The sequence below is a fragment of the Phasianus colchicus genome, chromosome 2, assembly GCF_987193195.1.
Source record: "Phasianus colchicus chromosome 2, bPhaCol1.hap1.1, whole genome shotgun sequence".
NCBI classification, from domain to species: domain Eukaryota; kingdom Metazoa; phylum Chordata; class Aves; order Galliformes; family Phasianidae; genus Phasianus; species Phasianus colchicus.
Window position 1 is genome coordinate 34,098,244 of NC_143437.1, and position 27,218 is coordinate 34,125,461.

At 37.6% G+C, this 27,218-nt stretch overlaps 1 protein-coding gene across 4 annotated transcripts in view; it reads left to right on the forward strand.

The window, feature by feature from the left end:
* The window catches only part of SMYD3 (SET and MYND domain containing 3), a 371,581-nt gene that overhangs the window by 308,416 nt on the left and 35,947 nt on the right, over positions 1 to 27,218 (forward strand). For all 4 annotated transcript variants that reach the window (XR_016464163.1, XR_016464164.1, XM_031592877.2 and 1 more), the window contains exons 9-10: positions 6,233 to 6,320; positions 9,689 to 9,863. Coding sequence is in view for 2 of the 4 variants with exons in the window: in XM_031592877.2 (XP_031448737.2) it covers positions 6,233 to 6,320; positions 9,689 to 9,863 (263 nt within the window). In the remaining 2 variants the exon portion in view is untranslated. The remainder of the gene's footprint in view (positions 1 to 6,232; positions 6,321 to 9,688; positions 9,864 to 27,218) is intronic.

The window sequence follows — 27,218 nt, forward strand, 5'->3', positions numbered from 1 at the left end:
GCCTGACGCTTGTCAGTTAAATTGTAGATAGACCATAACAAATGTGCAGTTTCTAAGTCTGAAATCCCAACAATCCCACAGTTGCTATGGATTAGGCTGAACAGTATCCTTCCTCACGTAACCAAATTACCCATGAGAATTTTTGGTCTGATAATAGAAATTACAGTGGAATTACAAATGTGTCAAGAATTTTTGGGTGGTCTGGTATAAGACCCTGTTTCTCCAATGCAAAAGCGTTAATACTTTCATTTTCCTCCCTTCCCCCATCCTCTGTTTTTTGTAAGTTGATAAGTAGTGAACTTCCATTTATTACTCTTCTCATGGTCTAATGTATTTTTATTTCTGCATGTTTGGGTGGAAATTTATTGGTGAGAAGCTTTAAGCATCTGAAATTAGGAAGTTTATAATGACAGTGCTGTCACAAACAACAAAGCTTGGTCCTGTTGCTCATGAAATGAACAACTTCCATCATAGACGCTGGGGTATTGGGCCTGCAAAGAGCCAGTCATCCCACAGTGGTGGGGACCTACTAAGTTAGACGTCCCACAAGGGTTTTGTGAAACAGTTTGGAGAAAGAGCAATGAAAAGAATTGGGATAGCCCTTGTGCAATCATGACTAAGTAACCTGGTATCCTACAAGTATGCTGCTTTTTGAGAAAAGAAATATTGCCTGCAGTGCAGCTTAGATTTTTGTCACAAAGAGTGTATATAAAACAGAAAATATTTCATAGTAACACTTGATTTGTGAGTGTCATCAGTATTGAAAAAAATGAGGTGGGCTATGAGATTCAAGACTAGTGAAAAGCTTTCAGTTTTTTTGGTGTCTTTTCTTTTCTTATTACAGGATTTTATACATATACACTCTAATGATTGTTCTGACACCACACTTAAACATTAAATCACTATAATCATCAGTTATATATAATGCTTACCAGGTAATAAGTGTGTGTCCATAATGACTCTGTTCCTACAGTACCCAGTATTTTCATGAATGAATTGAAAGTAATTGCAGAATCATTGCCAGTTATATTTGTGGTTGATAAAGACTGAGAAAATAATAAACATATATGATGACAGGTAAATCATACAGAGTAACTGGAATTGCTTAGTAAATTAGACCTTGAAATAAATTATCCCTCCACTGTGAAGGTAGGAAACAAGTCCCACATCTAAAATGGAGTTCTAAAGCTATGATTTATTTCATCAGATCTTGGACAGCTATAGAGCATCTGAGCTAGTTACTCTTGCCTTCTGCTATGGGTAAAATGGAGAAGAAAGGACTCTCTTTGACTGCTATTCATCTGATGTGTGATGACTGCTCAGAAAGTAGTGCCTCCTATTTTATTATGTTGGCACATGATGTCAGAGGCAGACACTGGTGGTATGACAACAGAGGTTGAACCTTCCTGCCAGTATTCATTTACATGTTGTTGCCATGTGACAGATGGCAGCAGAGGGGCAGTTTGACGGAATAATGTCTGACATGGAAGAACATATGAAGCAAAAGGGTACCACTGAATTCCTCCATGTGGAAAGAAATGGCACCCACTGCCATTCATCTACTCTTACTGAATGTTTATAGAGCCCAAGTGGTGGATGTGGGCACAGTGAGGAGGTGGGCAGTGCATTTCAGTAGTGGTGAACAGCAAGTGGATCGATCACCTCTGCTGGTGCCGCTTTTTATTGGCACAGCATGCAGGCTAGTTAATGGTGGTGACCATGTTGAGAAATGGTGTTTTGCAGCTGAGAATTTGCTCTACCAAATAGTATTATTGTGCTCTTTGTATCAGTTTTTGTTTCCTTGAAAATAAATAGGAGACCTTACTTTCAAAGTGACCGTATGTATTTTAGCACTTTGCTTTGGAACAACACAAGTTGCACCCTGAGAGTGCCTCTTTCTCTGTTGAATAGAAAAGTAGACCAAATATCTACATTTGGTCAGATGAATCTCAGCATGGGTATCTGAACAGAAGTGAAAAATGTTGTATTCTGCTCTGTCCAAGAAGGCTAAGATTGGATTTACAAACAGGATATTCAGTAGGAGGAGAGATGTTGTTTTACTTCCTCTGTAACACAAAATATATAGATACAATGGTCTTTGAAACTGCAATTTTAAAAAGTTTGTCTAAAAAAATCACAGAAATGAGTAGAAATGGGTTGCAATGAGTAAGAGTGGAGTATGATTCTTAAAGAAATGCTATTTTTTGTGTGTGTGCAGAATTGTGAGTCTGACATACTGGATTTGAATTGGAAGAGGCTGCAAGCTGTTTCTCTATTTGTTTCTTTCTAAATTTGCACTTTAAAACTTGATTAACTCCAAGGTGTTGCTGGGATAAATTTATCTTAGTCCCATTTCATTTTGTTAGATTAAACTTCTTGAGATGGATGTTGATCTTAATTTTCTCTTTCTTAAAAGCATGTCATTGTAATAAATTTCCTACTGTAGATTTTGATGCTTCATTTTAAGTTGCTGGGGAAATATAGTGTGTAGCTAGGTTAAACAATGTTAGGGGAAGGATATTCATGCAACTATCTGAATGTACTTGTTTTCTTTCCACTGATTGTATGAAGGGTGTGGAGAAACTTTCATCTTGATCTATTTGCCTAAGTGGAGTCCTTAAACATGAATAGCGTGAAGGACTGTTTAATATTCCAGTACAATTTAGAATATTACTAGCATCAGTTCTTCTGCCATTCCAGACACCGGAATCTGTAATGCGTGCAGATAAGTGCCATATGAAGCCATTATCAATGATGTGAGGTAATGCAGCCTGCCTAATATTGAACAATGTACTTCACAGTTGCAATATGGCATGCAGCCACAATGTGTATTGTTTTACTTTCAGAATTCTAAAATAAAATGTACAAATCCATTTTGTTCTGAATTAGGGCTCACCTCTTCATGACAGTCTTACTGGGAACGGAGCACTTTTTTTTCTGTGGAGTAACCTTGGAATTACTACATATCACAGCCACCCTATTCAGAGCTGTATGGCAAAAAATATGAGGACTTATCTTTTGCCAGCTCTGCTTTTGGTGAGGACAACCTTGTACCAGTTGAGCAGGATAGTTGAACTGGCATTTGTGCATCTGGCATTTTTTTTCTTGGGGGAGGACAGGGGAGCTTTTTAGACTTATGTCACAATTAAATCTTGGTCATGGCAGTTCATTGGGGCCAGCACTGTGCACTAAACCTTCCACATTTGCATAGCTCTTAACAAAGTCATTTTCAAGACTTGAAAGTGGGTGAAAATTTAGGATTCTGTAAAATGCAGTCCATATTAATCATGTAATGCTTTCCTCTTGACACCAGGTCTAAAACTGTGAGTTAATGTTTTTACTACAAACATGCTGTCAGTTGTTGCTGCACTATTAAATAGAATTAGAAAGTTGTTATTTGTGCTTTCAGAGTATAATGTACTAGGAATCTACTTTAAAATGTCATGCCATTATTTAAATGTCTGAGCTCTTCAGAAACCTTCTTCAAACAAAACCTGAGAAAACCTTGTCAGTTTTTAAGTTGTCAGAATTGTTCTTTCAGATTCACATCTGTAGTTGACACTTAAATTTTTTAGAAATTAAGCAAATCATAAAATTGTTGCCTGCTCTTTATTGTGAAATGCTCAGATATTTGAGGTGTCCATAGCTTGTAAACTTAAAATATTAAGTTTCATAAAGTTTCCTTATAAAGATATTTTAAAAGCTATCATGAAAAGAGACTTGCTGCTGCCTCACTGGATTATAATTATTTAGTCACAGATTTTGTGTCCAGAAGAAACCACTATCATTTAGTGTGGAGGGCAGAAGTGTTTTCGGTGACAGTCATTTTTGGTGGCCTTGCAGCTCTTACTTGGCTGCCTGTTTGGAAGCAACCACTGTGCCTTGAACAAGAGTGTTCAGGAGGGGGCAAGTCTTCTTTGGTGTATGAATATCTGACGAAGAATAGGCAAGACCGTGTCTTTGCTTTTTCTTACGTAAGCCAGTCCCCAAAATACCTCTTCTTGAAACCAAAGAAAATATCTCTTTGAAACTTGTGACTTAAATCCTTCCCAGGGCTGGGCTGGGTGCCCAGCTCCTTCCATCCTGAAGTGTCTTACAAAAGGGATAAAGACCATAAATCCAGAGAGGGTTTTGAGATTATTTGACCAACCGTCACTCCTTATTCTCTACCTGATATTTTTAAAGCCTGTGATTACTTTTCCCTATGCTCTAGTGTAAAGGTTAGAGGAAACTCCAACCTTGGACTGCTTTGTGTTGTTAATGAAATTCTAGAAGAAAAATCAAAGCAAATGAAAAAGTCGTCAATGAATGTTTTAATTTGATTCATCCATCAATCCCACAGTGAGCAAATCAAATCCTGATGGTGCTTCGCATCAGTCATTTGCCTGTGACTTGTTACATAGGTTTCTTTCTTTGATTTACAAATCCATTTCATTTCCCTTGTTTCTGAGTTTTTAGTTGCAAGGCTTACTACATGCTACAGAAACACTGAGAATTGTATTTGGACTTCAGTGAATTTTTGTTTTCCACATAGCTCCTTAAACCATGTATTTCACAGGCATCATTATTAATATCTAGGTTTATCTTTTAAATCCAACAGTGAACAGGACTTATCTACAGAGGTGTTTTAGAATTACATTGCTACCTATTAGCAGGCTGAGCTCAGAAATGGAGACATATTCCCTCAAAAACTGGGAGAGGTTATGCTAAAGCTAACAGATCAGTGTAGGTTTCTTGCAAAGCAGGAACAGAGCTCGTTATGTCCATTAACTGTACTGACATTTCTACAACATATGATTGCTTCTCCTGACGTTCACCTTATGTTCTTCTGGTGGCAAATTCAGCTATGTGCAGAATTATTTCCAGATGAGCTTTTTGATCAGAGAATTAATTGCGTGGGAAGTACACATGCCAAATGCACTGAGGTAAGGCTTCCCTGCTTGTAATTTGTGTCCTACAGATATGTGGGGCAGCTGATAGCAGTCCAATTTAATCTTCCCAGGAATACACAGAGGTCTGGGGTCTTATGGAGTACATGGAAGAACAAAACTGCAAAACTTGAATGGGAAAATGAGTGCTGATTCTTACTATAAATATTTTCTGCTTTGAATTCAAGGTAAATAAGGAGCAGTGGAGTATGAAAATTATGTTTTTCTAGACAGATACAAATTGCAAGCTTTTTAATAAATAGAGGCAGTCCTCTCATAAACAGCGAGCATCTGTTGGTTACAGAGCGCTTGGTTAGATTCTAATGCATGTTCTCTATTAATCTCCAGGCTTCCATCCCTGCTGAAGGCTGATCTTTCAGAACTGTATTTAAAATAGTCCCGAATTTACACTTAAAAAAGTCTTTTGAGAGTAGCAGAGCCTTTTGTAAGGAGAGAGAGATAATGAACTGCAATGTCTTAAAGGCCAGATTTTTAAAGGTATTTAAGTGCTTATAGCAATGGAAATTGAATAGCTGGATGCTTTTGGAAATCCCTCAAGATGCTTAGCTGTGTCTGTAGGATGCTTTAATAAATTTGTTCCGAGTGGTTTGCCTGAGGTGCAGTTAGTCCCTGCTAGAGAGCTGGAAGAGAAATTGTTTCCCTTTCTGCTGTAACCATTAATCATTTTTGCCTTCTTTATAACAAAGTGATAGGAAAATGTAACTGTTTATATAATCGGGTGGAATAAGAAAGAAATAACAATGAATTATAAAACAAAACCAAAGTTCAGCTTTTTCTGAGTTGTAGACATTTCCTGTAAGCTCATGCTTGCAATCGTAGCCTTCCTCTGCTTGTGAAGTCTCAATAATCAGCATGTGGTTAAACAAAATTATTTGCTGAATACCTTCTACAGTGTGGTTAAGAGTCTGTGAAGTATTAGGTATCGGGTTTTTGAGAGAAATTGATCTTCTCAATGTGTTTTGTAGGAAAAAGTCACATGCCACTGGTTCTGTTTCCTGAGTGATCATAGCTCTTATTGTAAATCTAGCATCTGGTTTGAGTATTTGATGTTTCCATGTCTGCATTCACTTTCCTTCACATCTTCTCCTTTGCTTACAAACACTGGCTAAGTGAACATAAAGTAAAATCAATTTTTGTGTTCTTTCAGAAAAAAAAGTGATCAAATTCTTCAAATTTGCTTTTGTCAGTGTGTGTTTTCGGGTTTTTTTTAGATTACTTTTCATCACTATTGTATCCTCTCATTTACTGCTTTTCTAATCAAATCCTTACTTCTCTTTAACCAGGATGCTAAGAAATTGGCAGGTGAAGAGCCTGCCTGGAAGGAAGTCAAAGATGCTGTAAACGAGGTGAAATATCCAAAATCAAAAGAAGGTATCCTTTCAGTGACATGCAACAGTCTGTCATTCTGTTGTGAACACAATCATGAAGTAAAGCAGTTAATCTTTTGAGATTTCTCCCCTAAAAGTTTTTCTTTTATGTTGTTTTAAAAAGAATTTTAATTCACTTGATATGAGTACACATAAACCATGTAATATTCCCAGTTGTGCTAGTGATAATAGCGTCTCTGATTTCTTGGAATGGAACTGCTTCATGGCAGGGGTAGCAGGTATCTGGGGTGAAGAAGGTATAATTTGGCTCTAATTTAGACTTCTGCCATCACAGTCTTCATATTAATCCATTTCTAAATGGAATAAAACTCAAACTGAAATGTTGTTGTTTGTCCCATTACGCCCATGGTGAACAATTCAGGTTCTCATTCCTTGCATAGCAATGACAGTAACAAAGCCATAATCATTGTCAAGGTAGCTGCAAAAATTATTGAATCATTGTAATCACTTACATAAGAGTAAGTGATAATTAAGCAATTAAATGTAATAACAGGACTGGAACCTAATGGCCATCATGTATACATTCAATTCAATTAAAACTCCAGTGAACAGCAAAGACCAAAAAAGATAAGTAAAAGAGAAGTGGAGATTTTTTTCTGGAAGAATTTGTCCATATTGATCCATTTCTCATTTTCATCTATTCAATGGAATTTCACTGATTGTGAATTCCTCTATATTGTAGTAAGGTGTCTTGCTGTTTTCTGAAACCTGGGCTCTCTCTGGAGCCAGATAGAATGACATCTTTGAGTACTCTGTTTCATCAGCTTAAAGAGCAATTTCGTGCAGTGGTATTCCAAGCTAGGAACGAAATTTCTTTTCTCTAACCATGTATAAATAAATAGATTTTCTCTCTATTCCAAACATACTCAGTTTTCTAGCAAATGGACTGTTGCTAAGGGAAATGATCATCTAAGCTACATTCATACAGTCTGTAAACTGGTTTAAGTTTCTCTGTAGTCACTGACTTGAGATGGGCAATAGTGAACAAGATCTTCAAATGTAATTTAGGGCCCATGTTTTAACCTGGACTTCAAATCATAAATATACAACATGAGACTGAAATAATTTTGTTACCAACTGATAAGGAGCCAAAATACCTTGCAATTTAATGTCCTTATATTTAGTTGCAGCAGAAATTGCACCTACTGAATTTCGCTAGGATCTTTAATATTGCTCATTTTGCTAATATTTACAAGTGAATCAAACACAACATAGTAAAAGCTATCAGGCCTGTTTAAACATTATGCCACTATTGTCTGTTCAATTTCTGTTCTCAGGTATGGGAAATTTGAAATGTCACCTATTCCACTGCAGCACAGTTCTGTTCCACTGCTAATTGTCATGCATTAGTGAGCACAGTGCATGAGGAAGGGGCTTTACATTGGTCCACTTGCCAAGAATGAGCAGATTGAGCCACATTGTGATTCCTTTCTGCAAATGTTTTTGTTTTTTTTTTTTTTTTTTTTTAGCAAATTAAGTGAATAGTTTCTACAGTTTAGAAAGGTAGTGATTTCCAAAATCTGAGCTACTGGTAGAGTGTTGCAATGCTTAATCTGCAGTTAAGAGAACAGGAAACAACATGTGTGTTTAAAATTGTCTCAGAAAATCCAGTTTAAGCACAAAACTTGGGATATTAAAGCCAAGTGCAGGGGGATTATTGTGTGCTGCTCAATAGCAGCAGAATTGCTTGAAAGCTGCTTCTCTAGTCTTGGGACTAGATCTAGGATAGCCAGCTTCCCCTTTTGTCCCAGTACAGTTGGTAGTGGATTTTCTAGTTTGCAATTTATGTACCTGAAAATTTGTTCCCTACAGCTTTTGTGGTATAACGTTTCTCCTATTAGATGCAAGTGAATGAACAAACCAACATAATGAGAAATAAAAGCAGAGCAATGCTGCACATCAGCTAAAATGGTAATCTTTCAGGAATATCAGTGCTTCCCACCTTTAAATAAAAATTGTATCAAGTAGAAATAATATCCCTCAATTCTTCTGATTGTCTGTCCCTATCAGTTGTAGAGAACACATTAATGTTGGTCAGAGATATAAAGGTTGACGTGGACTTTTATAATAACACATTCCTTCCCTTATCGTTCCTTCAATCCAAGGACATGAGAGCAATTCACAAATAATTAGTTTAGTCTCATAACAACCATGCTATAAATCTGGCCCAGACATATTGTGGTCACATTCTTAAATTTAAGTATGTAAATATTCCCATGTTCAGGAAGGACTAATTACTTTGTCATAGGGTTATCATTGTGCACTTACATCCATTGCTGGATTGGCATGAATAACATTTGCAGTAATGTCATGAAGATAATTGCTGAATGTCCTTGAGTTGATTGTGTAGAAAGGACTCTGATACAAGCAGTGCTGTTACTTCTCTTACTGTAACTCTTGCTTGTTTGTTTAATTTGTTACACTTATGCATGGTAACAGTTTTTCGTGTTCAGACTGCTTGCATTCTGGGACTCCCATAAGGTCCCAGATGACAGTATTCATTTAAAATCTTGGAAGATCAGTGTTCAGTTTAGCTGTGGTCAAAGAGTGAAGAAGCTGGTCCACTGAGAGGCTAAACCAGTTTAGAGTATAATAAAAATAAGTGATTTCTGATAAGGCACATCCAACTGATGTGAATGCAGTTCCCAGCTTACTTTTCCTCTCTGCCAGACACAAAAATCTTCTCGTAGCATTGGAGGTAAAAATCATCTTCTCTGCCAAGATCCCTAAACACGAGCTGTGCTCAGACATCAGAACTGTGATGCTTTTTTTTCCAGTGCAGGAAGCATGCAGCAATACATGGAAAAAAGCGGTGCTTCTTGCAACTGTTTCAAGGAAGAAAAAATATTAATTGCAAAAAAGGTTCTAATTTATGAGAATTTTGAAAAAAAACCTGTGCAGCTTGGAAGTATGTGTCATTATTTTAGTACATAGGAAATTAATTTTCTTTTTTTAGTTCCTGAACCATTTTGTGAAGGCATATTTCCATGGATTCCTGCTGTTGAGTGTAAGATTTAAGGGAATAACTTAAGTAAATAATGATTCTTCAACAGCTAAAACAAAAGTAACTGAATTTTAGTTTGTTATCTATTAAAGTATCTTGTAATTTTGTTGGTTTTCTTTTTTTCATTTACTTCTTATCACTGAAATTCTTACGAGTTGTTTTGCTAAGTGTAAACAAAGCCCAGTTACCTAAGCTGCCACTCACAAGTATGTTTTCAGGAATGGAAGCAGTCTGAAATGATGGCAGCTTTTTTATCTTAACACCCTGTAGCTCCCACAACTTTTTAACAAGATTTAGGACCTGGGGTTTTGCTGTAAGGATATTTCCTTGACTATGGCCAATAACAGAGTGGGAGAAGGTTTTGGCAAAATGCCAGCATCTCCTGAGCAGCCATGAGAGTCGTCTTCCAGATACAAATATCTATCAGCTGAAACTGCTGGACTGTGCCATGGATGCCTGTATTAACCTTGAAGCCTGGGAACAAGCTTTGTGTTATGGCAGCAGGACGCTTGGACCATACAGGTAAGAGCTGCAGTGGGCTCAGCTGTTTCCAGCTATGAGTGTGTGTTGGAGAGTGTCTCATTACAGGGTAAGATGCTGACTAGATGCTGTTTAGTGGTTTTTACTTCTTGCTGTAAATCTTGATTTGCTTTCCAGATAAATAGATGAGGCAGAAGTTCCATTCTGCTTGCATAGTTAGGCTAAGAGTAAATAAAATGATAATAGAAAGTATAATAACTGATTATCAACTCCTTGAAATGTTACCCCACCACTCTGATCAGAAGCTGACTTTCTGGTTCAGACCATGTTTTGTGAGGCTATCAGTGTTTTATGCTGAGCTGTGTTAAGGCTGGGCTATAGTGCTGGCTGGAATGTGTATTCTCACTATGCTCTGTACAGAGAGTTTGCAGAAAAAAAATGTTTAATCTTGTAAAGTGAAATTTCAGCTCAAAGCAAAAAAGACTCTCTGTTATTTTGGTAACTTGTCAGTACTTGATCCTATACTGTGTGCTGGGGGAGTTTCTGAGTCCAATGGCCAGTCTTTGGAATTCAAGGATGCTGTAGAAGATTCTACTTCATGTGATAGATCTTGAAATTGATTGGAGCCTGGAGCTGTAATGCAGCTTTGGTTTTCTAGTGGAGATGAGCAGGTATTGCCTTCTCTAGTATGTGTTTGCCCTGTTTTAAAAGGTCTGTTTTGAAAGTCTTTGGTTCTGGATATCTGGGTTGTTTATAACCTGAGCTGAATGTCTGGATATAGTGTTATTCATACATGAATGTTCCTTTTGGGGAAGGTATTTGATAGAGCGTCCCTTTCTTCAATTAGATTCTACTGCACCATGTACATCAATATCTGCTGCTGTGAATATCAGCATTTCAGATTTTACAGATTTTGTAATCAAACCAGGCTGCCATCAGCACGCAGTATTTTGCCTGAGGAAATTTCATCTGGAAACCTGGTTCTGCATAAAATTCTGGGCAGCAGCTGAGAAACAATGCAGCATTTCAGAGCTTTCACCATAAGGTAGTTAGTGAGAAATCTGTGTGCTCTGTGCTAAACCAGTACTGCAGAGAAGTGATGTGTTCGTAGTCACTGTTACCTCTCATACAGGTGGGCAGGAGTGCCAAGTTCTCACATTTCTTTGGGGTGAAGCTCACATCACACATGTCCTGTTTAGCCTTCTGAACAGGTACATTAGTGCAGCAGGACACAATTCCTGCTGGTCTTCCTCCTGTGCCAACTCTGGCTAAGCAGAGCAGCCTCCTGTTTTCAGTACTCTCTCTTGGGTTTTATTTTGTAACTCGTTAACTTGGTTCTTCACAACTGAACATTGAGGATTTTTTTACAGCAAGCAAAGATTATAGGGAGACCAAGAGCGATTTTACCAGATTGTGTAATAAAGCTTTCTCTGTTTTGCTTACTGAATCATACTGTAGTTTTCAAGCGGTTTAATGCAGGAGATTGGATATGAAGGAAAAGGTTTGACTTTGTTTGTTCAATTAGTATCTCTTAGGAAATGGCGTTTGCATGAGGTACTTGACCTTTTTATGCAACTTAAAGAACTCATCCTTATTCTCCCTTCATCCAGAAGCTTATTTAAGAGTGATTTGCACTTGTATTTTTTTTATATATATACCGTAAAGTCATCACGATAAGCTCTGACACACCTGAAACAAAATCCTCAGTTTCTCATTACAACAAATTGCACCCTAAGCAGCAGGAGAGCAAATCCTAGGAAATCTTTTGGGATGCATTGAATTTTTCCTGTTGAATCAATCTACTGCTTGGCTGCTCCTGCACTTCCATTATAGCTATCTATTTTTCTTTCCTCAGCTCTGGAAAACATATTCATGGTGCTCTCCACAGGGAATCACCTGAGATTTCTAGCAGTCCATATAAATAGGAAATCATTGTTACAACCTTAAAGGCTCAGGAGAATTGGTCTAAAACAATTTTAATTTCTGGTAATCTATTTATTGTGCATTTTCCATTTCTTTAGCAGCAGGATTAATTTTCAGTGCTGTGTGATGCACTGAATTGCTTTGCATGTTTTTATTTTGCTAGTTGCTGACCTTTTATGAATCGTCACTTCATGCAACTGGTGGCTAAATGGATGGCTGCACTGCATAAAGCTGATTTGTCACAGTGAATACCAGCCCTGAGTTTTAGGTAGCGACAATGACATTTGCCAAGGAACATTGTTTAGGACTTCTCAAATATTTTTAGAACTTTCAAAGGAAGGGAGAGATGGTTGCTCTCAAAATGAAAAAGTGCCTCCTCTTCTTGTGCTGAAACGTAACTGTCCATTATTTGTTACACGATGTACTTTCACTGAATAACCTAAACCAAGTGTATCTACACAGCTTTTCTTGTAAATGTCACAGTAATTGCTGTCTGTCTAAGAGCCTTAACAAAAACTGAGGCATTTGCGTAAGTGAAAGCTACCCCACATCAGAGTCAGCACTCAGCAGCTTGTAAAAATAAACTTCCTTTCAAAAATCCTCCAAACACAGAATAGCAGAGTATCAGCAAGAGGTGTTGCATGGGTTTGTCATGTCTCAGCACATTCGTGCTCTGGGCTGACTGCTGCTCATGAAGGCTCTGATTCAGAGATATGCCCTCATCACACTTTTCTTACCTCTGGGGAAGGAGCCTGGTGTTTGGTCCTCCGATTGCAGAGAAGGCAACTGTGTTCTTGGTGTTCAGCTTGGGGTTTTTATTGCTTTTCTCTTCCCTTTGCATCAAGTACTCAGTGTTTGCACTGGAAACAGTGGCAGTATGTATCTGTTATAAAACTGTACTAGATGTCCTCAGCTGTTGTTGTATGAGAACCAGAGACAGGAAGTGTCTAGGTGACACTGTGGGCCTTTTTTGTTTAGAAAACAGAGCAGATGAGATGAAGCTGTGCTGCCTCTCTGGGCACCTATGGCATCAGGTCTGGTGAGATTCTGATGCACCTCTGTTTCCCTGCATGCTCCCCCCCCCTCCATCCTCCCTCTGCTGAATCAGCAGCAATGCAGGGCTTGTGCTGATGTGGCTGTTCTGATTCATGGCAGGAGGAAGCTGGGGAGATGCGAGCATCATATTAGGTGTGCATCATTTGTCTGCTTTTCTCACTTCTACAATGCTCCATCCCTTCCAGCATCATTCTACAGTATTCCCTTGGCTGACCTTTTTTCAGTGACTGACGTGTTTCAGGAAACAGGGAAGGCAGTCCCAATCAGCACAAATTCAGATTATTTTGCAAAGGGCTGTGAACAGGATATGGTTACTGCAGAGTACTTCCCAGAATGACTCCTGTAAATATGGTAGGTCACAACAGGGCTCAGGATATATTTAAGAACATAGTTGAATTTTCACTGTGTGAATGAAATGTCAGTCAGGAATTTTTGATTTAGAATTCTATTTCAGTAGATATGATGGACAGTAGTTTCTAAGTCTATGAACTTCTACCAGAAGGCAGGTTAAAAATTAATGGTTGCTATAGTATCTTCTCCATGAGTCATGATTTTGTAATTAAAAAAAAAAAGCCAAAAGTAGCTGTAGAACCTAATATTTTACAAAGAGGCTCTCAACCTATTTTTAATTCTTCAAATGCAGTGTAATAATGAACTTGAACCTGATAACTCTAAGTACTGGTTAGTTCTGAGGCACCTTTCTTGAATTTACATGTTTGCTGAATGTTGGGGTACCTAGGAAAAAAAAACACACACACATACTCAAATGAGCTGCAGTGAAGCATGGAACCACTGGGGGATGCTGATGCTTAAGGGTTAAGGTCTAGACTAAGCACCAGTTGGCACCTCGGTTATGGGAGGTCCCCTGGGGAATAGTGCATGGCTGGCAGATGTCTGAACCTATAGATAGGAGTCATTCAGTGACCAAAGTTCAGTGTCTTAATCATAAAAGATCAGTAGTAAACATACCTCTTACCTGTGGGATTACCTGAGGGAGACAAAAATGTGAAGGTGGAGAAACAATTTAGAGAAAAAATGAAACAACAGAGAGAACAACAGCTAGTCCTGCTTTCTTTTGTACGATTTTAGAAAGTGGCATTTGTCTCTAAAAATCAGAGAACTATGCATGGGAAGAAAAGACAACTGCAAGACATGAAAAACTACAGCTTACGGAATCATCGGAATGAATAGATGAGGTGGCCTTTCTTTGTGATATCTAAAAACAACCATGAATTGATTTGTGGTTCATCTATGGTTCCATTTTTCTGCCATCTAGAGATACTAAAAGGCCAAGTAAACATAAAGAATTTGAGTAAGAAGGAATGAAGTACATTTACAAAAAACAATTGGTTGTATTTTGTGCAAAAGTGTAAGGCTGGAGACACCACAGCCCCGTAAGGAGCTATTGCAAGAAACCAAGTGACGAGCAGCACGCATTTCCCTTCAAGGTAGGGAAATGAACAGAGGGAAGAGAGAGCTTGGTAGTGACAAATTGCTAAAGCTGGAGAGAGGGTGGGCAGCACTGGGAGCATTTCTCCACTTTCCTTTCCTTCTTGATAGCAGACCACGGATTACAGATTTGGTGCTTGTTGGGTTATATGAAATTAGTTAGCATAAATCAGTGGAAGCCAAACTGTCTTTACAAGCTCAAGAAACAATTAGGTATCCTCATGAGAGACCATTGTGAGTTACCTTTCTAGTCTTAAGAAACATTCTTCATCTCAGTGACCGTTTCTTAATACTTTTGTATACATCTTCATTGAATCATATCAGAATCATTAAGGTTGGAAAAGACTTCTAAGATCATCTAGTCCAATTATCACTGCTGCAAAGTTTTCCAAGTGTTCATCTTCAGCTTCTAGATTCACTTTTAGTTGATAGTTTCACCTTTCACTTACACAAATATGAAGTGTCTCCTAGTGTAACTCAAGCCTCCCAAATGCACAGCACACTGTATATTGCCATCTTACATAGGTTTCCAAAACCATAGAGTATATATGAACATTTACATCATCTGTATGATCATTGTCTTTGTTCCTATTTTAAATGCTAAAAAAGGAGGTAACGCAGGCTTCACAGTAAAATTTAATGTTGCATATTTGATATTTGGACTTTACTTTTGGAGTGATCTACTAAGATAAATCCTCCAAATGACTATTTTTTTGCAGCTATATTTGCAGAGTTTCTGGCATTTTATACCTATATAAGAGATAAACAGGGAGCGTGCTTGTCCCTGGTCAGCATCTTTCAGGATCCCTTAAGAGGCTTCAGCCACTCACTCCTACCTTTTCTTCCTCCCAGCTTCCTCCCCATCAGAGCCTTCCTCCCCTCCAATCCCAATAGCTTTCTTCAAAAACGAAAGAAATGTTTTATGTCTGAGGTCTGGTGCCTAAGCTATCTATGTCTCAATCAACTCATTTCCTCCTTAGGAAATGGATTTTCTGGTTTACTGCTTGCTTGATGTCTGCACAGCACCACCACCTTTGATGCCTTGATTCTTTTCTAGGTGTCTTCTATCCTTCTATTACAACCATTTGTTTTTCCCAAAGTGAAAATAAGGTACATAAACTTAATTGACTTCTGCAAACACAAGTTCCAGTTAGTGTTTCACTGTCTACTTTTCTCCATTTTCACATATGTGCATGATTTAACATTTCTTTGCTATTCTTTCCAGACATAATTTATATATTTTTAGGCTGTCCAATATACTATATCACACATAAGAAGTACAGCAACATTCCTGCTAATTCATTAGGGTTGGAAAGATCACTAAGATCATCTAGTCCAACCATCAACCCATCACCTTGGTAGTATTTTGCCCCCAGTATGTGTAACATTTCTTATCAGGTAGCCTGACTAAGAGCATTTCCTAAACAGCTTCATTGCTGCAAGTTGTTCCTAACAGTGCTCAGCCAGTAGCTCTATATGCACACACTGATCCTTTCAAACTTCAGTTTACGATTCTGGTTTCAGTTTTAGTTTCTTGTTTCACCTTTTCCAATGACAACTTCATCTGTGGAGATTTTCCTTTGGCACTACTCGATCTCTTTCAGATGAAGAATTCTGCCTCCCAGAACTGAAAGATTCAGATTGTTTTCATAGTCCTTAAGTGGGAATGCTTGATATCTTTGTCTTGTAATCAAAAGATTCCCCCCCCCCCCCCCTTTTCTTTTTCTACAAAATAATTGCAATATAATTTATGCAGTCCTTCCTTGAACTCCTTTCATTAGTAGTAAAGTAAACAGGTGGCAAAAGTAAATGTAAGTGAATATTATACATTGTAGAAGCACTGAGCAGGTACGAATGTCTACTATACTGACCTACAAATACACGAGCAGGTGTTACAAGGAATCTGACTGCTGTGAGAAAAATGCAGCTTAGTTTTTCACCCGGAACAATTTGGAGAAAGCTGTTTGGGAATTCACAATGTCTGAACTTTGTGAAGAGTGTGAACTTTGGCAAGAGGAAAAGGGGAAGCTGATAGCATATAGATTCTAAGCATCTAGATTCTAAGTTTGGTTAGAACCTGAGCTGGAGTAGGATTGGGAAGTGATGTCAAGGGAGTAATTGACAGGTAAAAATATATATGCATGGGGCATTTGCAGTTTTGGATTGCTTTGACAGTAGCTGAGTGTTATTTTGAAACTCGTGGTGAAAAGTGAAAAGAAAGATAAACTTACAATGCTATCTTTGATTAAAAAGTTAAAAGAGAGAGGGCACACAGAAAAGGGCAGTAGAGAAGTTATAAGGAACAAAGCATTCTCTAGGGAGAGAATTAGGAAGAGTCGGTGACTAATCTTCTCCTTACTTCTCTGCACATCTAAAACCTGGATTATGCAATTTAGAGTGAAAGAGATGACAGTGATATGACATGACCTTATGGTTACTTGCAAAACTCTTTTGTACGTATTCCCTTGATTGCCACTAAAGCTGCTGCTTTCTTCCTTTCCTCTTCATCTTTTGTACAGAAAAATGTGTCAGCTTTTGGCTAGAATCCCCAACAATGCTGGTATCTAACCCTGAGATGTCTGCTGAGCAATAGATTATCAATTCCAGTGGTTAAACAGGTGATTTGGTGATTCACTTCTCCCAGCCTCCTCTTTCCAACCTCCTCCTGCAGGTGCCCTACTCTTCCCTTGAGTATCCTGGGAGCTCTTTTCTCAGATTCAGTTTGTCATTTCATTATCACGTGAGCCACAGAAGCCTGAAGCACCTTCAGTGGTGTGACTTTGAAAACGAAAGTAAGATATAAGAAATGGAAAGCAAATGACTATTGGTAAAAAGCTGAACTAAGACAATAACTAATAGTAAATGTTGGAAGGATAACAAAGGACATAGCATTGCTAAGAAAAAAGGCTTCAAGAAATAGAAATTAGGTTGCCCAAAGGACCATCTAAACTGTCAAAAGTGAGAGGAAGATAAATACGTCAGACAGTAAAAAATCACCTTGAGAAAACTATGCAAGTCTACTAGAAAACAGTGAAAAAATACTTTATGAACAAAGGTCATCTGGAATGAAAATTGAGGAATGCTCTGCAAGTTTGACCAGTAAAGGGAGAAAGGGAAGAGTACAGGCAACCAAAGGATAATTAGAAGAAGCACATAAATATCAAAATTTGAGAGGAAAACCCTTCCTTTTAACATCTCCCTTAATCACATAAGATAACCGAGAGGACAAATAAAATGGATATTGCCATGTTTGCTAATAGTTTCCTTAGGAGGAAAATCAGCTTTCTTCAGCAGTGCCATATGCTCTTGGATCATATGGTTGATGGACTGCCAGAAGTGAAGATTCTGGAATCAAAGTGTGTTCATTACAACCACATCATGAATACATTTTCATATTAATTCAGGTATGTTGAATAATGTACACCAAGGATTTAATGTGCTTTTAGGACTGGTCAGCATTTCAGAAGTCTTTTTAAAACAGCGAAAAGTGACAGCCAATAAGTAGAAGCATTCTAAACCAGCTTTTCTACATGATTAATTGTTGATAAACTAGAAAAGAGGAAAAGAAAATATTTTCATATGGCAGTGTTTTTGGAAGACTTGGAAAAATTTAATTAGATCCTACATTGCAAAACAAAACAAAAGGCTTGGTATATGCAGTCATAAATAGTGAAAACATTTAGGAGATTAATTTTATTGTCATAGAGGGAATTTGCAAGATTTACCGTAGCATTTTCTGGGAAACTTTACTTTAGACAGTGGCTCAAAATACACGTTTTAGAAATGTTTATGTAGATACAGCTGGAGGTCTTGCTTGGAAAGAAGGGAAAATTGTTGTACATTGTACTGTCTGAGGTGTTGTGAAACACAGACGTTTTGGCTGATTGAACACAGCATAACTTCTCAAATCTTTTAAAGTTCACACAAAATAAGATATGATAGGGATATGTTTTACTAGTTAGTTATTTGCTCTCATGACAATAGCTATAGATAGCTTATCTTAAAAATTTGTCTCAGTACTGTGCTGGAGTAAGCCCGTTTATTTTTCAACATATTTCAAAACGTGTAACCAAGTTGGGTAATATTACCTCTACCGATTCAGCATCTCAAAATTTTGAGATGAAGAACAGGTTTACATGCTTGCAGTGAGATAACATCCTGAATGCATAGTCAAGCTTTATCTGCTGCTACCCATCTGGAGTCAGTTCATCTGTGTATTGTCTTACTGGCATGTTGCAGTGCAGGTGAGCTCTACCAATACTTAATATTTATCAAGAGATGCTATCAAATTGTGCAAGGTTGCTTACGCCAGTGGAGTGAAAGAGTATGTGTGTGTTATAAAAGAAAAAAAAAAAAAAAGAAAGAAAAAAAGGTATTTTTCCAATAACAGAGCATCAATGTTAAGCTGTGAAACAAATAAAAATATATTGATTCTCAGTAAAAATAGTTAATTTTTCTAAGTACTCCATGCTTTCAACCCATTGTACTCTGAGAGCAGCATTGTCCCAGGGTAAATATATCTTCTGATACCTTGAAGAGAATATGAAAGTACAGTGGTTATACACCTGGCTGTTTTAAACTGTGCCCATCCATGAGAAACCAACTCCACATATTTCAGTGGAGCATGACTCTTCCCCTCCTGTTTGCAGTGACAAGGACTGTCACTGTGCCTGAACATTCTGAAAACATGAGGGACAGATTATCTAATGCATCTAGTGATGCTAGTGAGGAACTGCAGCAAACTGTACTCTGACCCTACTAAATTAAATGATGAATCTGTGACATCAAATTTGCTGATAAACAAAAAGGACAAAGATCCATAGAAATCTACGTTGGTTTGCTGACCCTTATTTAACAGATCTCAGCCATATACAGTTCAGTTGCATAACCACCTTTGCTATTAGTAGTAATGGTGTGTTGTACATCACAGGGCAGGGCTTTGTCTAGTAAGAGAATCAAGCACTATTTTTTCTTCTGTTCCAGGTATTTTGTAAGTCAGAACTGGTTTAATATTTGCCAGATTTCAAGCAGATTAAAAACCATCTGACTGTAGAAGAAAATATTTTTTTTTTTTTTTATACTCATTGTGAATCTTTCTTTTTTTCCCCCCTACATTAAAAATAAAACATGGTCAGGTTCTTGGCTATTCTGATCTGATCAAACTTGTTCTACATCAGGTAAGGATGTAAAGGATTTTGCATGAAATTCTGCCTTTCTCCCAGACACTGATCCAGGTACTCAGAATGTATATTTCAATTTGCATATACTCCTTCCATATGTCAGTTTTTCTTACTGTTGTTGCTACCTAGCTAGGTAAATTCACAGTTGACAGGATTGCTGATGACTTTAGCAAGATTATCTGTATTTTACTTCAATTTTATTGCTGTTGATTTTTATATCTGCCTCTTTTCACAGTAATTTTTATCAAAAACTCTTTGTAATGGTTTACTTCAAACAAATGTATGTGTACTTAAGCCATACAGTGTGCATTCTAGTAAATAGCAAAAGCCTTTGACAACTTCAGAACGTGTCTCAGGTGGCTCATCCCTAGCTGACAGGGCTACCTTTTGGCAAATTTCTGCTTGGTTTTGTTTAACTGAGGTTTATGGAAGTGATCTGATTTGCAGGGTCCTTGGCAGTGCTACAGAGAAATACCTTAGGCTGTTTTTGAAACAAAGTTAGCGCACTGTATTTAATACAATAACAGTACCCCAACTTGTGATTAAGTGCTTAGTGAGTTCCATTTCCTTATAAGAACATGTGTAAGAACCCAAGAATGTATGCCACAAGTGAACTAAGCATTAATCTATCAGCGGCTTAAGTGTGTTTGGGATAGTGCAATGGAAATATGCAGTATAATGACATGGTGTTGTTCTCTGGGAAGCATTTAAGAGCAGATGGAACCTGTAAAATAGACTGATTCATGAAAGTGTACAGCTTCTATCAGATTTGTTGGATGCTTCCTTGATTTAACCTAAATAAACACAGTCTCCATATGCTTGCGTTATCAGTAAGGTGCCTGTAGCTGCATGTGAGGTACCCAATATTAATGGATGCACAGAAATTCATCAGGGAGGGAGTTTTACTGAAAAGGCATGTTTATTTCCTAGAATAGTGAGATGGGTAAACAGTATGGTATCTTTGTGGCATTATCCAGACAAACTGAAAAAAAGATTAAGGGTTCTATAATAACATAAAGGAAAAAGATGCTAGAATCTCATTCCAGCTTAATGAAAAATTAACTCTATAGCAGGCATCTCTTAAAATTCTAGCGTTCATTAGCATCTCTAAAAATGAGGTAGGACTCTACAGACATGACCATACAAGTCTTCAACATTTAATAGAAAAAGGTTAAGCATCTTATCAATCTGCTGATGCACACTAAAATTCTGCAGACAATGGATATAGCTGCAAGTGTGCATGTATGTAAGACGTAACATTTGTGTCCCTAAAGAACACTTTCTAAGCAACATCTCTTGCTAATCTGAAGAAATACTGAACATCATATCAAGATCAGGGAAGACCCCTATAGTAAGCACCACCAAAGTCACCACTTTATGAATTTTGAGTTACATGCCATTGTGGCCGTTGCAGTGTTTCAATTTTGGTGTTCCAAAATCTGAACCAAGTTGAACCTTGGGGGTGGAATTTGCAGAAAGCCTGCATTGATGTTTATCTCTCTATTTTATAATGAACTGAATCAATATATTAACTGAATGAAAAGAAATGTTAATCTTGTTTGTTTGGTAGCTATCAAATCAATATGTCTCCAAGACAAATGAACAATTAAAAAAACTTGTGGATTTATGAAGCCTTGCATTCCGTGTAGCACAGTATTCCTGTACCCCTAACATAGATCTTGCTTCAGCTGATTTCAAGAACTTTGCATATGGTGAGTAGACTAAGAAATAATGTAAAAATGTTTCCCTGGAAATATAATTCTGCTCATGTGAGTTGTGTATGCTATAGCCTTTTGTTATCTTTAGAACTACATTTTATGTATTATTCAGAGTATAGTATATAGTTCTGATCATGCTTGTTTGTATGTTATGTGTTTGTAGAATGACAGATCATCAGCATGCTTTTGAAAGGCTCAAAAAATGCCATAACTCTTTAAACATAAGTGAATCTTGACTATGCAAAAACTGTATAGGTGCAACAAATAACAAAAATAAATACCAACAACCATTTTTCCCAATGATCTGTTTCTTCTGAAGCCTACGTTTCTCTTAGAAATGATGTAATCAGAGTTTAACATCTACATTTTACAAGCCATTTTACAATGGTATTCCATGATTTTAAATCTCAGTGAATGCTTTAGATTAGCAGAATTTGCAGTGTCGGTGGAAATGTGTTTTTCTTTCTGCTTTTTGTGCTACAGAACTGTTGTTGATTTTGTTCCTTTGTTTTGTTTCATTTTTAATGTCTGGAGTAGAAAAATAACTATGGTAAAAGTAATGAGGAAATTCTAAAAGCAAGGAAAATCTTGAATTCTGTCTTCAGATAATTTCTTTTCAAGTAACATGAACATAAGGAGAAAAGGAGTCCTTGCATACACTGGAGTCCTTACTGCACTTTTTGGACAGAGTTGAAAGACTTTGTCAAGTCTGTATTCCTTTATACGTCAAAGTAAACACACTCTTTGGTTTATGTGTTTGGAAAAAATCAAAGCCATGAGGAAGAATCCTTGGCACTGGTGTATTCATTGATAAAATTCTCTTGGCTTCATTAGGGCTAGAGTTTGATCTGTTGGGTTGGTCTTAGATCAGTCAACTGGAGAGTTTGTGGATGAGTCATATGGAAGTTCCCCCAGTATCTTCAGAACTGTCAAGTCTCATAAAGTGGATAGAAAACTCGTTCATCTAACCTCCCCCTTGTGCTCCATAGCCCTGGTGCAGTGGCTATTACTTGTCTCCAACTTCATGGTTGTCACATCCAACAGTCAGAATCCTGGGAAAAGTTAGCTGAAAGAATTTGTTGCTAGATGATGCACTATACAGCAGTAATGCAGTGATAGACCCTCTCTTCTCGTGTTCCTGAAAGCACAACCACACACTCGTAATCCATATCTGATGCGTGATTCTGGTGTCTGTGGATTCTGTAGTGTTTCTCTGATTTATTTGTTTAAGGCTAAGGATGCTTTCATAAAATCAAGACCTGATTCTCTTTCATGATTCTCTTTCATCATTTTTAAATTAGCAAACTTCTCTGGAAGTGAGATTGTTGTGGATATGACTTTTGTTCACTGTATAGGTTTTTGTTATGATCTGTTGACAGATTTTTCTAATTCTGCCTGAGTTCCGTGAAGCATCATCTGCTATTTAATTTTAGTGTGTCCATGTTTTGCAATTTTACTTTGTTCTCAATAGTTGAAAAGAATCGCTTTTCACAGTTTCATGGAGATTACAAATTATTTTATCACATAACCCAGGCAAAGCTAGGATTTAGAATGCAAAGATAAGATTTCATGAGGCATCAGTAGAGTATTCTTCAATGTATTACACACTCTTCTGTTAAGTAAAAGGGTTTTTGATAATACAAAGAAAAATGCATTATCAAGTCTGTTTTATTTATCTTGTTAAGTTAGTAACCATGAAGAAAATACTAAGGGAGAGCTCAGGGAAATAAAAAGAAAACTTACAATAAACAATTTTGAAACTGCCTGACTATATTAAAGAGCATGTTGTGCAGTATAGGAATTTATCCTAGGTTTTGGACTTTACCCAAATGGCTGTTTTAATTGAATGATCTGTATGTACTTAAGTAACATTTTTCAGAAACTTTTTTACAGGGAGATTATATGTGGCTAAAATCATCATAAAGTTGTGTGTCAAAATTGGTTAAGAGTGGTTCTTATGTGACTGTTGCCTTCTTCTTTAGTGTTTCCTATCTTTTAGCTTTCACTGACTTCAATGCAGTGGCTCTTGCTTTCAAAGTATTTTAGAAGAGAAGCTGAAGAGATGCTGGTGGATCAGAGAGACTAGAGTTAATGATAGCATCTAACATTGTGATAGAAAAGTGAAGTGTGTGTATAGTCTAAGTATAGGTGTAAATAGTGAAAATAAATCCTACCTCTGGCTGACACTGGGCAATGGATTTGGTAATGAAAGTGTTGGGAATGGCTCATCACAGTCTGAAGAAGCAAGACTTGATTTATGTACTACTTTGTTTTTAATAGCTGCCACCACTGTTCCTTCACTAGTGTGAAAATACCACTGATTTTGTACATGATCTGTCTTCTGTATCACTCTGTTTTGCCCTGTTTCATTCCTGACATCACTTAATGTGTGCTCTTTGGCCAAGTTATCACTGACCTTCAACTCTCCACTGATATAAATCATACCATGACCACAGTCACATGATACCTGTATAAGATGTACCTAGTCCTTTAAGTGTCTAATAAGAATAATACATTATCTCAGGAAAATAAAATAAATTATTATATAGACATAGAATGTTGTCTGGTTTATTCTCCTCTTGAAGACAGCTTACTAACAACTGTCCCTCAGGAGATCTGTTTTTCTTCTTTACATTTAAATGTTTGCCTTTTGTAAGCAACAGATTTCCCTGAAGTGCTGTCCATAAATGTACAAGCATACGGAAAAGTTGGCTTCAGGCATATGCAGTGCACATATTGGAAACTTGCTGTCTGTGGTCTCTGCAAATCACAGGGTATCAGAGCCCAGAGCTTAGGGTAGCCCACTGCGTTCTTCATAGCCTCTCATTGCTACACGCAGCAGTCTTTCATACTTGCTGTAGGCAGTTCTGCCTACAGGTTCTGCCCATAGAAACTTAGGGCAGTGGCCTGCCTGCTCTAAAGGAAAAGTATCACCAACGTGCTCTAAAAATTCAGATGTGCTTAGCAGACTCACTCTCCGAGCAAATTCCTATAGAAAATGAGCTTTATTCTACTTTAATGCATGTTGACATCACGATAGCATTATTCCAGTGACTTGCTATGAGTTCATCATTTGTACATTCATAGCCATAAAGAGCTCTAGGCACAAATGTTATGCAAGTTTTTTTCCCTGGCCTCCAGAACTAAGAGAGCTATTTTTCCATTAGATTTTTGTTTCTGACTGACTTTTTATGCTGATTGACTGAATGATAGCTGTGCTTCAGTGTTTCACACAGTGTTTATTACACATCAGAGAACTCACACCACAGAGAAAGCATAGTGACTTTAATCGTGCACAAACTAAAGTTTCACATGGTTAGAGAATTTATAGCATTTTTTCCTGCATTCACTCCCTCAAATCTAACTTGAGGCAATCTCACACCGTATTCCTTACCTTGAGGAAAGTGGTATTGGTATCTTTCTTTTTTTTTGAGAATTGTACTGCACTCCCAAATTTAGTTGAAATTGGACAGTGAACTCAGAAGTTAGTAGAGAAGCACTGACAGACAGATGATGTCCCCGTAAATCATGTTATCAGGCTGAAAACATTTTTTTTTTTTTCCCCTAAGCTGTCATGGGAGAATATAAAATTAGCATGTCAGGAAAGGAGCTGCTAACAGTAAGATGGAGTATGACCAGACCCTTCCAGCCTTGGGCAGCCTGACTGTTGTGGGCATGAGTGATCTGTTAGTAGTTCTTGTATGATCTAGATTTTATCCAGGAACTGTGACAAGGAGGAGTTTTAATGAGAGATTTGCTGAAAGCTAATGAAGTAGTTTTATGGTTTCTCATAGAAAGCTTCTCACAAGTATTAGGAAATATAGCAGGTCAAAATGGAAAGTTTAATCTCAGGAGGGTTGCTTCTCCTATTAGTGTAGGCAGGCAATGACTATTGGATGTCACAGTTTGTTAGGTGTCCTGGCGCTCTTTAGATAGCTTTAGCTAATCAGTATACTGATGGCAGTGTAGCATCAACTTCTTTTTGCAAAGATTGTTTTGCTGCTGAAAAAAACCTCCAGAAGTTACTTACTTTGCCACCTTTTGACACTTATTACTCTATCTCATGTACCAAATGATATCTTTCTATTTTCCCACTGTCTTTCAGACACTCTCTCATTCCTTCCCTGCTTTTCTTTTCCAATTACGAGCCTTTTCTCTTAGAAGTTAGGCTACAAATGACAAGTTTCCAGCCTCTTCATTTACTCAAAAATACTGACTCCACTTCCTGACTCCAACTTATTCCCTTTTTACAGACAGTATTCATCTTTCAGCTTTCCCAACTCTTAAAATTGAGGTATTTGATTCAAGAGAAAGACTCTTTCATAATCCAAAACCATGCCCAAGGGACCACACCCTGGGACTTTCTACATTAGCATATATCATCATCTTGTGTTTTGTAGTTCCCTGTAACCTGTAAAAAAATTTTTCAGAAGTTTAGTGTGCACCAGTTCCTCACAACATGACCGAACTAAGCCTAACTGAGTTAAGGGCCTCCATCACTGATGCCAGATCTGCGCCTGAAGAAAGCAAATTATGACTAGAGCTGAGCAAGCAAGGAATAACAATCAATTTGTTTCCCATATTTCACTTCTGCTTTGCCCTCAGAATATCCACAAACAGACCTCTCAGGTTTATTTCTATTGGAATTCTTTAAGCAAATGTATTTCAAAATATTCGTGACTGTTTTGTGAACATTTTTAATCCTTAGCTCAGGTTTTCTCTCTTGAATAAACTGCTTCCTTCCATACTAGCTTAACACTGAGGCAGTGCCAGCCAAATGCTGGCATTAAAAAATGGAGATAAGACTTCAGCAAGTTTCTGTGCAAGCACAAACCCGTCTTGAAGTCCCTGCTAATGGCTTTAATTATGAGAACCAAGCTTAAGCAATTCACACATATGACTGGAATATGAGTGCTATGAATATTTATTCCAGAAGAATTCAAGTTGTCGTGGACTGTGAAACAAAAGCAGAGATCTGATAAATTCAGTTAAAAATGCAGGGAAATATGTTCCACTTGATAGTGAAGGACAAAATATTTCTTGCTGTTTCTAGCGCATTTCTGAAATGAGGAGAAAAAAAAGAAACAATGTGTACATCTCCAGATGGCTTTTTGGGTCCAATACTCTAAATGTTTAGTACAAGACTTTTTTGTGACTACAAATGCACATTATCTGTAGAATAATTTTCTTTTCTTGTCACTATGTTCTGGCTTACTATATGGTCTCATTTGCAGAGATAGCTTATGTTTCTTCTGTGGTCTTACACTTCCTGAATTACTGACTTCCCTGACCTAACTAAGAAACTCCTAAGCTATTGGTAAAGGCAGTTTGATTTTTCTACAGTTCCACAGTGAAGGTTCTTCATTTCCTCTTTGTCTCAGCAACTCACATCAGGGAGGTCATTTGGACTGGCCTTCTTCCTCTCCCAGATTCTTACACTCCTTACTTCTTGTCTGACCCCAGCATGTTATCTTCTTTTTTTTTTTTTTTTACTCCTTTAACATGATAAAGGAAGATTTGGGGGGGGTGGGTTGTTAATTTCTGTTCCTTATCCCCCATCACCTCACAACCTGAGTGTATACATCTCTGTCATCACTAGTGACCCCTCCTTTTACTGCAGTCTTCCTTCCTTTCCCTGCTCAGACAATGTAGGAATGAGGAAAACAATTGTGCTAGAGTATATCTGCTTCATTCCACGTGGGCAGATGAGCACCTTGGAATTTAATTACAGTGAAATGAAACTGTGTGAGGATGTGATCCATGGTCCAAACCTCATTAATTTCTGTGGGCTTTGAATATGGCTGACGGAGGGTTGCACTTCACTATGGCCTGTGTGTTCCACACCCAAACGGTTTGCAGATTATCATAAGCTAGAAGAACAGTTTCAAGAAAGACACTGTTTTGGAGAGTAGGTGTACCTAATCGTAACCCTTATCTGCATCCACAGGTTCTAGGTTCATCTGCTGTCTGGATAGGGGCAGGGGGAAAGAGAAGTTTAGCATACAAAGAGGTTTCTTATGTTATAACTGCTTAGTCCGTTAAATCAAGTTTTGGTCTGTGTTGAAATCTCT